Here is a 14,352-nt window from a genome sequence, read left to right as displayed (position 1 = left end):
CAGCACAGCCTGCTGGCAGGCAGAAGGCAAAGGAAGCCCACTCAGCACAGTACTCAGCCAGGCATCCTTGAAGATCCCACTGTTATTTGAGGTTAAAGCATCCTGTGCACGTTTCACCATTGTGGGGCACTGGCTCCTTTCAACTTGCATCCTGCTTGTGTGATCCTGAAGGAGCTGGCTTCTCTATCTCAAGATCTCAAGAGAAGGCCAAGTCTCCATGAATCCCACAATTCAGCTTCACCTCCTAGGCCAGACCCCAGGGTATTTAAAATGGCTGAAAGCAGCAACCACAACAGCCACACTTCCAGAAACACTCAGGATTTCACCAACGAGAACACAAATGCTCAGGCAGCTGAATGCTAAAGCAACGCCACACCTGAGCCCTCAGCAACCAGCCGAGGGGAGGAACTGAACAGCAGCATCTAGAGTACCTGCTTTGTCTTTCTTCTTGGATATCGTGCAGCTCTTCACAGCTCCCACTTTGGAGAATGTCTGCAAGGAATTGGGACACGTGATCCAGTTCCCTTTGTCCCAGGCTTACGACTCGAGTGACAACGTGACCCTCTTCCAGAGCCAGGCCCACCTCCCCCCTGTGCACACACCTGATGAGCAGTCAGTGCAGCTGGGTCCTTTCTTATACCATTATTCCTGCACAAATACATCCCCACACGCAGACTTGTAAAGAAAACAATAGCCACATTCCCAGGAATCTTCCATCCCTCCTCTGAAACAGCACAGAGATCTGGGATGGCTCTGGAGGGATGTTACTCGGTACAAGAAGCCCTCAGCCTGCTTGGGACCTTAGGGGTGGGTGACTCCTGTGATGTCCCTAGAACACAGCTCTTTCCAAAGACATGCAGGAGGGGATGCAGGGTAGCAGGGGCTGCAAAACCACAGCCAGATGCAGAAGAAGGAGAGGGACAAGTCCCAGTCCTTCTCTGAACACTTACATTTGGCCCTGGATCCAACTGGATCAGACCCAGTACCATAGCCCCAAGGGTCCAGGCTGACATTGCACCAGCATTCTTGGGCCATGACGTGGCATTTTAGATAGCTACAAGAAGTGGCAGAGACAAGAATTCCCGGCTGCTTTTCCCTATTATCCTATTATCACCCCACATGTCTTTTGGAACGCTACCTCTCCCAACTAAGGAAAAGCAGCACAGACAGTTCAGTGCTGGCAGAAGCTTCAATGAAAAGCACATCTCATTGAAAACATCATTTCTTTATTGATGACCTCCACACAAAGCAGTATCACAGCTGCTAAAGTGCTTGTCCCAAGGAGAAGCATTACAGAAAGGCATGGGAAATAAGGAGTCTTAAAAGATTTCCACTGCCTCCACCTGTCCTGAGGTGGAATTAAATCCCAACATTAGTCTTAACTGGCACCTGAAATCCCAAATCAGAGGGTCCCAGTCCCAGTATAATCCAGTGCTCCCTCATCTCCCATCAGGTCATACTGGCTGCAATTCATAGAATCATAGAACAGTTAGAGTTTTCAGCTCTTCCAAGCACATTATCTTCAGCACACCAGGCAGAGAACAGCTTGCCCCTTGCCTTCTGCAGCAGAATAGAGCCCTTTCTTCTAGCCCATAGTGGGGGTAAAGGTTTTACTCCATCAGCCTGGCTCCCAACCACACACTCAACCCCTTCCACGCCATCGAGTGGACCATGCTAAGCAAAACACAGCCCCTTCTCCTTGCTTAAGGCTCACCTCCTTCAGTGTGTCTTCTGTGGTGGCAAAGTTCAGGTTTTTGATGAATAAGGTACATCCAGGAATGCTTTCTTCTTCCTCCTCCTCCTCCTCTTCTTCTCCTTCATCTTGCTGTGCTGCTGTTTCCTCTGTGCCCTTCGTAGCTTCATCTGAAACACAAAGGATAAACCCAACTCTGTAAGGTAACAAAGCTTGCCCACTGCCCCAGCTTATAGTTACTACTGCAGCAGGAACAGGCCACTGCTCTTCTGGCTCTTTGCAGGTGGACATAGACTGAAGCAAGCTCAACACACAAAGGGGCTGGAGCAGCTCTGCTCTGGGTCGGCCTGGAGAAGAGAAGGCTCCCGGAAGGGGAGACCTGAGAGCAGCTCCAGTGCATAAAGGGGCTGCAGGAAAGCTGGAGAGGAGCTTGGGACAAGGGCCTGTAGGGACAGGCCAAGGGGAATGGCTTGAACCTGCCCGAGGGGATACTGAGATGAGCTCTTAGGCAGAAGCTCTTCCCTGTGAGGGTGGTGAGAGATCTGTTGGACCTCATGCTTAAGCAGAGGCTGCAAAGGAATGAAGCCCATATTAGACATCATAGTATACATTCATCCACTGACTCACCAACTCCTTTCCTTGCTACACCACTTGTCTTTTAGAGCAGCTTCATCACCTACAGCACAGTTGATGGATGCTCTCTGTGCTCAGAAGGGCTAAACTATGGGCATAGGAGACCCTGCACTGGGCCAGGGTACACAGGAACCCCCCAGCTCCATCCCAATGCATCCCCAGCTGACTTTCCCTTGCTGCTCCATCTGGTTGCCCAGCACCACACAGCCCAAGCCTTTCTGGTGGGTGGTCCAACCCGCCATGCTCCATCCGGTAGGGTATTTGCCAATAAGGCTCAGGAAAAAATCCACTGCTTCTGAAGGAGGCTGCTTTGAGGAAAGCAAAGGGAACAATTCAGTGAGACAGGAGCGGGATGAACATCTGCCTCCATCTGTGACCGGCACAATCCCTTCCCAGATCCAGAAGCTGGCAGCAAAGGCCATTATCAGCCCCAAGCAGCCTTCCAGGAGCTCCTGCACTTCAAACCTTTCACCTCCAGGTGAAGGTCTCACTTACAGGAAGACAAAGTGATCCCTCCACCTCTCCCTGGCTTCAGCCTTGACCTGTGCAGCTGGCTCCATCCCCAAAGGGTCAGGAATAGCAGCATTGCTGCTTTACACAAAATACCAACTGGAGTTACCTCTGTTCCAAAGCCAAAGTTCTTACCAGGCACCAGCCTTGCTTTGCTCTCCTTTTCTGGAGCCTCAAGGGTTTTTTTTGGAGGGGCTGGGCTGAAGAAGACACCCATCGGAGCCCATTCCAGGTACAAAGGCACAGAGTGAAACTGCGAAGAGAACACAGGAGAGAAATGAAGAGTTGGAGGACAAAACCTGAAGAAAAAGCTCTGCTCTCGTTTTCCTCTCCCTCTGTAATGCAATATGGCAGTGGAAGAGCTCAACAACTTCTTCAGCTGGCTAAACTCTCTTTTCTCAAAGGAGAATCTATACCCAGCCTCACACAGGACCCCAGCCTACCATGTACCACACTCTTGCATTGTGAAAGGCAAGTTAAACCCTCGCCAGGCCACCAACCCTTTTCCAGATGTCACAGCCCGCTCCTCCAACCATCTTTTGAAGGCTGAGAGCCCTACTCAGCCACTGCTGCATACGGATGTGCTGGGAATCTCCCTAAATCCAAGGGATAGATGGCAACAGCAGTGGCACTGGGATAACTCCTCTCAAAAGTCCCCCGTCCCTCACACTTGCAAGCACTCCATTCTGCAGCATCACAACCAGCCAAGATCCCTGCTGTCCCCTGCCCTTCACCATGCTCACCTTGGAGTAGGCCAGCTTGGTGAATGCTTGCTTGGCCTCAGTGGGCTCAAGGAACTCCACAATGGCTGTGATTCCTCCTTCTGGCAGCAGCACCCGGCCCAGGCTGCCGTGTTGACCAAAGACATCCTCCAGCTCCACCACACTCGTGCCGGCTGGCAGGTTCTTCACCAGGATCACCCTCTTACTGCGCTCACCAGCAGCCTGCCACGGGCATGGGGGAAGAGAGGGGAGATGGGATTTAAAGCAGCAAAGCCCACTATCTTGCTAACTGAAGATTTCAGACCCAACACATCGTGCTCACTCCACATCATCCCCTTCCAGGGTGCAAGAGGGCCAAGAGCCATTTGGAACACTTCCTATAAGATCCACACCCCAGCACAACCTCCCTGATCCATAAATGCTCATGTTTGGAGGGTTGAGCTCCAGATAAATCCTCATAGGGACACAAGTTCCTTCTCTGCCTAAACAAGCTGACCACCATAGTATGTATTTCAATCATCCTGAGGGCAGCTGGCTTTCAAATGGACAGAGGATAAAGGCTGGACCAGATGATCCTTGAGATCACTTCCAACCTGGCATTCTATGACTCAATGACCATTTCCCAACCCATGTAAGAGCTCAATCCTCTGAGATACTGAGGATTTAATGCCTGATTTCAAAGAGAGCTGAGGACACGAGGACTAGACCAGTGTCTAAGAGGTAGATCCACATCACTGCCTCCAGCTGAGCATCCCACCTGGCTGAAGGAATCCAGGCAGACTCCGTTTTCAATGAGGAACCGGCGAATCTCCTGGACCAGCTCCGTTTCTCCCAGAGCAACCCTCACTGCCACGCTGTCTTTGCCCTCCTGCAGGAAAGAATGTCACATCATCTGCTGCTCCTGCTGCTCTCACAAGCACAAGCAAAGGGAATTTTGCAGAGGGATTGAAGGTGAAGTGCTCCAGCTCCTCTGAAGCTGCTAGGAGATTTGGTGGTAGGGATCAGAATGCTTCCCAGGGTAAAATCAAGCTTCCAAGAAGGATCTGAGCTTTAGGGTGTGAATTCCCATCAGCTTCTAGTTATGTAGAAGTGCAAAACTCAGGCACAGAAAAGCAGAGTGGGACGGAGGGCTGGGAGCGTCACACTGTCTTCCAGTGACAAAGGGATTTTCAGGCTCAGATCCCACACAGAAGCTACAGCCTCACCAATCTCTTGGCCTACGTGGTGCTTGTTGATGCACACAGGCTTTTGCTGCATAGAAAGACCAGGAAAGGCCTGGGCATGAGGAAACAGATGGGAAAGTGATCTCCCATCAATAACCCAACTCACATGGTCCAACACTTGGCTTTTGGAAGCATTGTACTTCTGAGCGATGGCATCAGCCACAGCGTTTGTCCCCACAAACAACGTGTTCCAGTTGTGAGAGCTGGAAAGAGAAAGAAGAGCCAGGTTCAGTCCCTTCTTCCACTCTGTTCAATGCTCCTGCAATAACACAGCTTTGAATGCTACCATTAGCAGCCAGGATGAAGAGCTAGAGGGAAAGAAGGTAGTTAGAAAGTATCAGCCACTTCTTTCAATCTCATTTGATGTACAGAAAGACAAAGCTCCTATATAGTTTTAGAAATAGAGGTGGTTCAATACATGGGAAAACCCCAACTGATCTGAGACCACTACCCTAAAGAATTACAGCATCAGACCAACCTTTTTTAGACACCAGAGAAATAACCTCCTACCCAAAGCCATTCAAAACCACATTTCTCTCCATGTTTGAGCTACTAGAGCTAGTTGGGCAGGGGAATCAAGTAGGTAAGAGATAAAGCAAAATGCTTTATTGACTTGGGTAATCTACATAGCTCCTGCAAAGACCTCAGGTGCATTCCTGCCACTTGGGAATCTGGCAGGCTGTGTTGTCTGGCCCATGACAAGACACCACTGGTACCTGGCACTGTTGGCTTTGTTCTTTGCCTCTTTCTGCTTTTTGTAGGAGGAAGACTCTTCCCCATCTTCATCTTCAAGTTTTTCCTTTCTGATGGTAGATGGTAAAAGATGCATCATTCTGCCCTAGAAGAAAGGAAGAAAGCTCTGAAGTAACCCACAGAAGTTCATGAACTATGCAGAGTGAAGGCAATTTTCTAGCACCTACGTGGAAGCACAGAACCTTCCTTCCCAAATGAGACATTACTGCAAGTCAGAGTAGCCACACAATGTGAGAGACTGAGATTCAGATCTCCTTCTCCACCTCTAGTTCAGAATCTGGCACCTTTAAGGCTGTTCAAACCCAGTTACCGCACCAAAAGCAACCATGTTCCCCTACAGAAGGGCAGAAGAAACTGGGTCTGCTCAGCAAAGCACAGAAGCAAACACTCGGCCACGTTACTAACACACATTCCCACCATCAAAACCATTAGTACCTGGAACACTTGCCCATCCATTTCTGCATAGGCCTTCACTGCGTGCTCAGGAATCATATAGGTGATGAAAGCAAAGCCTTTGGGTTTCTTGGTCAGTCTGTCGATAGGAAAATGGATTTCTGAGAGGGGTCCTGCAAAAATAAAGGCTTTACTGTGACACACAGAACATAGAATGGTTTGGGTTGGAAAGATCCTTAGGATCATCCAGTTCCAACCACCCTGCCATGGGCAGGGACACCTCACACTAAACCATGTCACACGTCCTTGCACAGCCACTGCATGCTCTGAACTGGCACCTCCTGGCCAAAGCTGGGGAGGAGAGGAGCAGGGAGAGCAGAGCAGCTTTGGAAGGTGTGCACCAAGCCACCAGCTTGGGTAAGGAGCTGCTGGCTGCAGACTAACAGGGCAGGTCCAGCAAAAGGAGCCCAAAACCCAGTTTGTGCACCATGGGAAGACAGACTGAGAAAGCTGGGGTTGTTCAGCCTGAAGAAGAGAAGCTGTGTGATCTCAGAGCAGCTTCCAGTGTCTGAAGGGGGCTTCAAGGATGCTGGAGAGGAACTCTTCATCAGGGACTGCAGTGATAGGACAAAGGGTGATGGGTTCAGACTGAAACAGGGGAAGTTATAAGGAAGAACTTCTTCCCTGTGAGGGTGCTGAGGTGCTGGCACAGGGTGCCCAGAGAAGCTGTGGCTGCCCCATCCCTGGCAGTGTTCACGGCCAGGTTGGACACAGGGGCTTGGCGCAACCTGCTCTAGTGGAAGGTGTCCCTGCCCATTGCAGTGGGTTGGAACTGGATGATCCTCTCCTTTCCTCTCCTCCTTCCCATCCCACCAGGACTCGGAGCCTACCCTGACTGGCAAGAGCTTTTACTGTTGGTGATGCAGGGAGCATCACCAAATGCTACCACCCCAGCCAATAAAGATGATGGGATTGGTCCATATTCAACAGGTGCTGGACACAGCTTTGTCCATCACACCCAGCAAGAAAACCTCCATGTACATGAAGGAAAGATGCAAGCCCCAGTCCTGCAGCAAACACTTACCATACTTGGAAAAGATCTTCTCCAAATCCTCCTCAGTGCAAGTAAAGGGAAGATTCCTGACAAAGAGTCTCCCTGATTCAGACAAGTCCTCTTCTTCCTCATCGTCTCTCTTCCTTCTTTGCCACGGCTGGCTTTCAGGTTTTGTTATAACAGTTTCTTTTGGGGTATTCTTGCATCGGAGAACCTCAATACATCGTCCACCTGATCCACAAACACACATAGAGGCACATTAGCTGCTTCCCGAGGCCATGGGCAATCAGTATCAGTGTGGAAAGTGCCTCTGCTTACAGCGGTGACACAAGCAATTCCAATTGCACAAGCTTTGAGCAGAATGCTGCCTGATTTAGGGTGGAGAGGCACTGAAACAGGTTACCCAAAGAAGTGGTAAATGCCCCACCCCTGGCAGTGCTCAAGGCCAGGCTGGATGGAGCTTGGAGCAACCTTGTCTAGTGTGAGGTGTCCTTGCCTACTTCCTTTACTGTTAACTCATTCCACTACAAGCTAAGCCAAGAGCAGGTTGCAAACACAGGCTTACAGAATTGCTTGTACAAATCCCCTGCACGATCCCAACCAGATTTAAACAGCATCATTATTGGATCAAGATACACTTCAAGCACATGACAAAAACCAGGGGCCAAAGAGCAACATGCAAAGCTCAGCTGCTTGCCAATTCTACACTGCTCCTGACACAGCACTTGGTTTATCCCATCTCAGCTCAGCAGAGGAAACCACCCCCACCATCTGCCTGGAATACAAGAGGAGATGCTTCTGCAGTGAACACTTCAGCAGCTGAGCACCCTGCCATCAGCATCAGCCACAACAGGAAGGAACAAACAGCCCTTACCTATGTATTCTTTTCGCTTCAAGGCCCTTTGCACTTCTGCTTCACTCTTCAAGTCAACAAAGATGTAACCTTGGAAGAAGGAAAGGTTCAACTGAGCATCATGTAGGGAACACACAACCACTAATTGGCCAATTAAGGGTGAATTGGGCTTTCTTTAATATAGATTCCTACAGATAAAGCAGCCAGCTTCCATTAAAGTTTCAAGCCAGCCTGAAAATGGCCATATCAGACTGGAATGCTGCCTTTTCAAAGCTTATTCTCTCCATGCAAACCAAAGAAGCCTGATTTAACAGCTGAAGTAGGCTTTTACTATGTCCAAGAACAGCTAAAAGGCACATCCACTGTTAGGCTATGAAAGGAAAGCAGCATATAAAGCAAAGCCCCTACAGCTCTGAGGACTGGCTCCACACTCTTTCTGGTGGGTACTTCCAATAGCCACAACCTGTCTGGAGGCCCATGTTAGCTAAAGACTGCTCTGCAACTGATACAGCAGCTATCCCAGAGGAAGAGGCCTTTCCTTGGCATGGTTTGGGATGTTTAGGAAAGTTCCAGAGACAGATCAAAGGAAAATGCTCCTGCTGCTACTCCTAAGGGAGCACAGCCAACATTACTCTGCCCACGGCATCCTACGGACAGCAACTAGGGCAGGAGAGCTGCAAAGTCATAGAAAGGTCTGTAAGAACCAGGGCAGGAGTCAGTCATTTGGAATTGCACATGGAAAGAGCAGAGGTGTGATTGAGAAGTCCTTTAACTCACAGATTCACTTTCCCCTTCCACAGATAGACATTACCTGTATCCTTCCCCTGCGTGGGTTTTCCTATCCGGATTGCCACTGGCTTCAGAGGCATGAAGAAGTCACGAATCTTTTGCTACAAGAAGGATTGGAATAGTTTAAGTTCTCAGATAGAGGAAGCAGCAGGTTTCAGACTTTGTTTTTATATACACACCATAAAAAAACACCACGTGCAACACACAATTCTCTGCACAAAGCTTCCCCAACCGCACTTCCAACACTCAAAACAGCTCCATAAATGAAGAGCTTAGAGTGGTTTTGTTTTAGAGAAGGCTCTGCAAAGGTCATGCTGAGGAACACCCTGAGAACCCCCCTGAGCCTCCAGCCCCAGCTCAATAACAAAGCTTGCCTCACTGATGTTCAAGGGAGCACCACGCAGCTTCACTGTGTATGGAGTGCTGGCTTCTGTTGAGCTGCCTTGGTTCTGGCACAGAAGGATAGGGCAGAGAAGAAAAAAAGCTGAGTGAATACCAACAAAAATCACAGCACAACAAGCTGGGCTTATCCAACAAACAGGAAAGAGTGGGAGAGAACATCAAGAGATTCTTGGAATTGCATCAGCCTGGGCAGAAAGTGCCAGGTGAGGGTGCAAAGTCTGGCTTAAAGAGGCAAACCCAGTCACTACAAACTGAGCTCTGCAGAACAGTGCTTCCTGCAGACAGAGAGGACACTGGAAAAACAAAGAAGCATCTGGAAAGGGCACTAAAAGCATGTGTTTGGAAGCTCTGTCTTCAGGAGTTCAATCAGCACTGACAAGCAGATCCAGCAAACTCTTTAACTGGCTTCTACCCAGTGAGGCAAAAAACTGGTACCAATGGTGGTCCCACAGCCTTCAAGCTCTCAGTGCATCCCTGGAATGACTACCAGACATGTACTATCCCACAAAGCTCCTGCTTTAGATAAACAAAGGTCTAATTCAGCTGTACCTCTAGTGCGGATCCCTTCTTCTTCTTCTTCACTGGTGTCTCTTGCTGTGTCTGATGGGCTTTTGGCTTCCCCTTTTTATCTGTGTGGGTGCTGATGGTTTCCGCAATGCCCGAATCTTCCTCATTCTCACTTTCCTCTTCTGCTTCTTCCTCACTATCTGTTTCTTCCTCTGTACTGGATGAGGAGGAAGAATCCTTCACCACTTTAGATTTCAGGTAATCCATATCTGAGAGGTCTTTGCTGGCAGCTGCCTTCTTGCCTCCTTTCTTTGCTGTCAGAGGAGAGACCAGAGAAGATTTGCATACAGATGCTGCTGCTCTCTCCCCCAAGGCAGGTAAAAGCCAAGAAGCAACACAACCATGAGAACCACGTTCCTCTGCTCTAACTGTTCCATGGGAAGGAAAGGCTTGAGAACAGCAGAGCAATCTTATGTCAGCACTTCCCAACTGACAACCTGGATCGCTTGTCTTTTCAAAGAGACACAAAGGAGCTGGAGGAACTACACAGCAAAGTATTTTGTCTCAATTTTAACTAAATACCTCAAGCAGGCCCCAGAGAAGCTTTTCAATTGTTCAGTTTAGGTTTTGCAGGGAAAAGGATGGAGGAAGCTGTTGCTCCAAAACACCCCTCCAGCAAAGATCAACTCATCACACTTACATTTGAGTTACCCAAGGAGAGAGTAGGAGCAGCAGGGAATGCGCCATTCCCTCCAACAGAGCAGTGTAAGGAACTACCATGTAGGGAGGGAGAAAGGCTCCAAAACCACACTCATCACTGGTGCAGGGACACTGCATTCTGAGATGACATACACCAGAATGCAGCCTAGATTCCTCAGTCTTTTAAGTTAACTGACTACTCCACTAAATGCAGTTTTCCTTTCAGGATCCAAAATACTGAACTCTGTCCCTTCCAATCACCTCTGATAGGGCCCATTTCCAGAAATGCATACAAAAAGCAGTGCAGACAAGTTCACACACATGAGCTAAAGGTTACTGAATAAACAGAAACCACATCCAGCTCTGGAAATCCTGGAGATGAAAGAGGCTGCAGGCTGGAAGAGCAGTTAAGGGAAAGATGCATATGTCTGTTTTTCATACCTAGACACTGCCTTAAGGCCCCAGGGGAAAGCACAAATGCCATCCCCATGGCATCAGAAACTGCATTTCCCTGAATTTGGGAAAACAAGCATACATCCACAGCACACAGAATAAGTCCCATGCTTGGAAAATGACCCTCCTGATTACACTATCACCATGTGGAGGCAAGACCCTAAGCCAGGTCCTTATCAGCATCCTGCTCTCACATTCACCACAGTAAAGGTAAGCAAAGTGTGATAGTTCCTTTCAGTACCTTTAGTTTCCTCCTCATCTTCAGAGGGTTCATTCCCATCCTCACTCAGCTCCTCAGACTCATCTGAATCAAAGTTGAGATAATCAGCTGCTGACTTTGCTTTTCCCTTCTTGGGCTTCTCTGCCAAAGTGTCATTAGCCCAAGTGGCCACCTGAGACCGCTTCTGGTGAACCACCAAGAACTCTTGGAATCTTTTGTCTTCTTCCAGCTGTGGAAAAAGAAACCAAGCAGACAAGCTGTGAAGACAGACACAGGAGAGCTTGATAGCATAGAATTCTAACTCACTACATCTTATTTCCAGCAGTGTAACAAAACAAATTCCTTAAGGGAGGTTTGCTTCACATGGACAAGGTGAGCACTTGAAGCGACTCAAGTCTCCTCAACATCATGGAATCAAGGAATCTCTCAGTCCTACTCTTTCTTTTCAGTATTTGATGTTCAGAAAGTACTTTAAAGAAGAAGCCAAAACATTAAAAAGAGAAGAAAATGTACAAGTCAAATGTGACAAAACTCGTATGTGGTTAAAACCCAGCATTTCTGAAACAGGACTGTCCTGCACGCAATGCATGGGCACACAGGAGGAGCTAACAGTTAAAAACTGGTCCCCAGCATCAGGATTGTTACAATAATGGTTTGTTACAGTAGAATTGGACTGACATGAAGTTGCTTAAATCACAAACCTTGCCTGAATTAACAGCATGGCAAGCAGGGTACAGAAAGGAGCCGCTCAGCTCCTGCTCTTAATACAGCCTAGCAAAAAGATAGGGATTGGAGTTCAACCTCAACTCACCTCCTTTAAGTTTTCTGTTGGATCTTTCTTCTTTTTATCCTAGGAAAAGACAAACAAAATCAAACCCACCTCTGGAAAGGCTTATTAGAAACACAGTCAAGATAATGTCAGGTAACCTAATGGTACACAGATCCGATGGCAAGAAAATACCAGAACCAGGACTCCAACACCACTGTTCCAGCTACTCCATCCCCATCTCTACGCACCAGGCTACCCTTCTCTTTCCCAAGTCACCGACACCCAGCAGAGCCTCAAGCAAACAAACAAGACTCACTTTCTTTGTGCCTGCAGGAGCTTCATTTACCACAGGTTTCTCAGTCTGTTTTTCAGAGGCAGGGACCTTCTGAGAGTGCTTACTCCATGCTTTGGGTTTTGAAGGGTCACCAAAAGACTTGCATAACTCAACCTGAAAAGAGTAAGATCTTTGGTTAAACGTATGCTCAACACACTGTGACTGCTGGCTAAGCCTCACCCAGGAACCTTTGTTATAACCCTGACAGGATGGAAGGGGTGTGTGGGCAGGAGAACAGGTAACGGAGCTACACGTCCCCTCAGCATGGGGAACAGTTTGTGGTGCTCATTTAGGCACAAATAAGCTGTCCTGGTTATTGTGAATCATTCTCTGTCCAGAACAGCAGATGAATTACCTGAGAAAGAAGGGATTAGGTTCTAAACCTTAGATTATCCCAGCTCAATATCTGGCACTGCTGTTCCAACCAGCACTGAAATCACTGCTACTGCTTGGACACAGCTCATCTGAACGAAGCAACTGCTCCAGACTCCAGCCATGAGGTCTGGCATCAGGTTTTGCTGTCTTGCTACACAGGACTTAATCTTTCAGCTTTCCTGGGCACCAAAATCTCCAATAACAAACTTCCTTAAGAAAGAAAGGGAGATGTTTCTGAAGATCCACTCACTGTGATTCTCGACGTGTCTATGAAACTTCTGTTGAAGTGGTTCAGTGCCGTCTGAGCTTCCTCTTCAGACTTGTAGCCAATGAAGCCAAATTTCCTGAACTTGCCCTCCTTGGTAAACTTCAGGCAGCAATCAGTCAGCGTGCCAAAGGCAGCAAACAGCTTCCGAAAGCGATCTTCTTTCATCTGGAAATGCAGGAGGACAAAGGAAGGAAAATCAACAGTGCAATACATCAACTTGTACTGGGCACTGGTGAGGCTGCACCTCGAATCCTGTGTTCAGCTCTGGGCCCCTCACTACAAGAGAGACATTGAGGTGCTGGATGGGGCCAGAGAAGGGCAATGGAGCTGGTGCAGGGCCTGGAGCACAAGAGAGATGGAGAACGGCTGAGGGACTTGAGGGGTTCAGATGGAGAAGAGAAGGCTCAGGGGGGACCTGATGGCTCCCTACAAGTGCCTGACAGGAGGATGGAGCCAGGAGGGGCTGGGCTCTGCTCACAAGGAACAAGGGATGGGACAAGAGGAAACGGCCTCAAGCTGCAGCAGGGCAGGTTTAGATGGAGCTGAGGAATAATTCCTGCCCCACAGGGTGCTCAGGAACTGGAACAGGCTGCCCAGGGCAGGGCTGCAGGCACCGTCCCTGTTCACACACCGTGGAGATGAGGCCTCAGTGCCATGGGTTAGGGGTGGCCTTGGCAGTGCTGGGGTAAAGAGTGGATTTGATGATCTCAAAGGTCTTTTCCAACCTGCTCGATTCCATGTTTCCAACCAGATAAACACTTTGCAGACAAGCCCAAAGCATTTCCTACCCAAGGGCTTCCAATGTGCTGTAGGAACCACACTGTACCGTGTCATACTGATTAAACCCTCATACAGCAACCACCAAACCCCTTCACTTCGCCCCTAAATCCACTCCATGTACAGATACGCCTGCAACACTGCTGCAGCTAAAGGCTGCACCCCGAGCCCAGGGTCCAACAGCCCTGCCCTGCCGCAGTTATCCCCCAGTTCAACCACAGGCACAGGGAGACGCAAAGGGGCCCCAGCATATCCCCACAACCCCTTACCCCTTTACAGCCCCTTGCCCAGGACCTCTTCCTCCCCGTTCCCCCCCCAGACCCATCTCTACACCCGGAAGGACCCCTCCTCCCCGCAGCCATGCGCATGCTCACCCCATTGGGGAGGTTCTTCACGATAAGTCGCGACATGGCAGCGACAGGACCCGGTCGTCACAAGGGAAAACCCCTCCGCGCTCAGGGCCGCACACGCCGCTCTCCGGGCGCCGCCATCTTCCCGCTGAGTCACGTGGGAGACGGGATGCAGAGCGCAGGCGCAAAGGGCAGGACCCGGATGTTGTCAACCGGTCCTTAGCAACGGACCCTAGCAACAGCCTTGGCAACGGGAGCCTAGTAACGGAGGAGCCGGGGGGATAACGGGGAGCATCTGGGAGCACGGAGGACACAGGGACCTGCACGGCACAGGGGAACGGGGAAGGGGAGGCAGAGGGGACGCAGCTAAGTATCAGTGGGGGCTGTACTGCAGAAGCTCCCATGAACTGGAATCCCATGAGGCTGGAATCATGGAAGAAACACCCCCTTCAGGTTATTAAACACTGGGGGTCCTCTCCTACCTGAGCATCCGGTGCTGGAGGGTGAGAACGTGATGAGGAAATGGGACTATTCTCCTTCAAGGATCTCCTCTTTACAGCCCTTCAGTCCAGGTC

At 49.4% G+C, this 14,352-nt stretch overlaps 1 protein-coding gene across 2 annotated transcripts in view; it reads right to left on the bottom strand.

The window, feature by feature from the left end:
* The window catches only part of RBM19 (RNA binding motif protein 19), a 69,912-nt gene extending 55,981 nt beyond the window's left edge, over nt 1-13,931 (bottom strand). For both annotated transcript variants that reach the window (XM_031047888.2, XM_031047889.2), the window contains exons 1-18: nt 13,802-13,931; nt 12,633-12,815; nt 11,990-12,121; nt 11,716-11,754; nt 10,926-11,133; nt 9,575-9,846; nt 8,998-9,072; nt 8,646-8,724; nt 7,856-7,924; nt 7,012-7,212; nt 5,970-6,100; nt 5,498-5,619; nt 4,888-4,984; nt 4,316-4,426; nt 3,580-3,780; nt 2,972-3,089; nt 1,715-1,863; nt 432-492 (exon numbers count right to left, since the gene is read on the bottom strand). In XM_031047888.2, the coding sequence (XP_030903748.2) occupies nt 432-492; nt 1,715-1,863; nt 2,972-3,089; nt 3,580-3,780; nt 4,316-4,426; nt 4,888-4,984; nt 5,498-5,619; nt 5,970-6,100; nt 7,012-7,212; nt 7,856-7,924; nt 8,646-8,724; nt 8,998-9,072; nt 9,575-9,846; nt 10,926-11,133; nt 11,716-11,754; nt 11,990-12,121; nt 12,633-12,815; nt 13,802-13,837 (2,284 nt within the window). In that variant the 5' untranslated portion in view covers nt 13,838-13,931. The remainder of the gene's footprint in view (nt 1-431; nt 493-1,714; nt 1,864-2,971; nt 3,090-3,579; nt 3,781-4,315; nt 4,427-4,887; nt 4,985-5,497; nt 5,620-5,969; nt 6,101-7,011; nt 7,213-7,855; nt 7,925-8,645; nt 8,725-8,997; nt 9,073-9,574; nt 9,847-10,925; nt 11,134-11,715; nt 11,755-11,989; nt 12,122-12,632; nt 12,816-13,801) is intronic.
* Between the last annotated feature and the right edge of the window lie 421 nt (nt 13,932-14,352).

The sequence above is a fragment of the Melopsittacus undulatus genome, chromosome 12 (assembly GCF_012275295.1).
Source record: "Melopsittacus undulatus isolate bMelUnd1 chromosome 12, bMelUnd1.mat.Z, whole genome shotgun sequence".
NCBI classification, from domain to species: domain Eukaryota; kingdom Metazoa; phylum Chordata; class Aves; order Psittaciformes; family Psittaculidae; genus Melopsittacus; species Melopsittacus undulatus.
The sequence above is the reverse complement of the archived record's forward strand: the minus strand, read 5'-3'. Positions and strand labels throughout refer to the sequence as shown.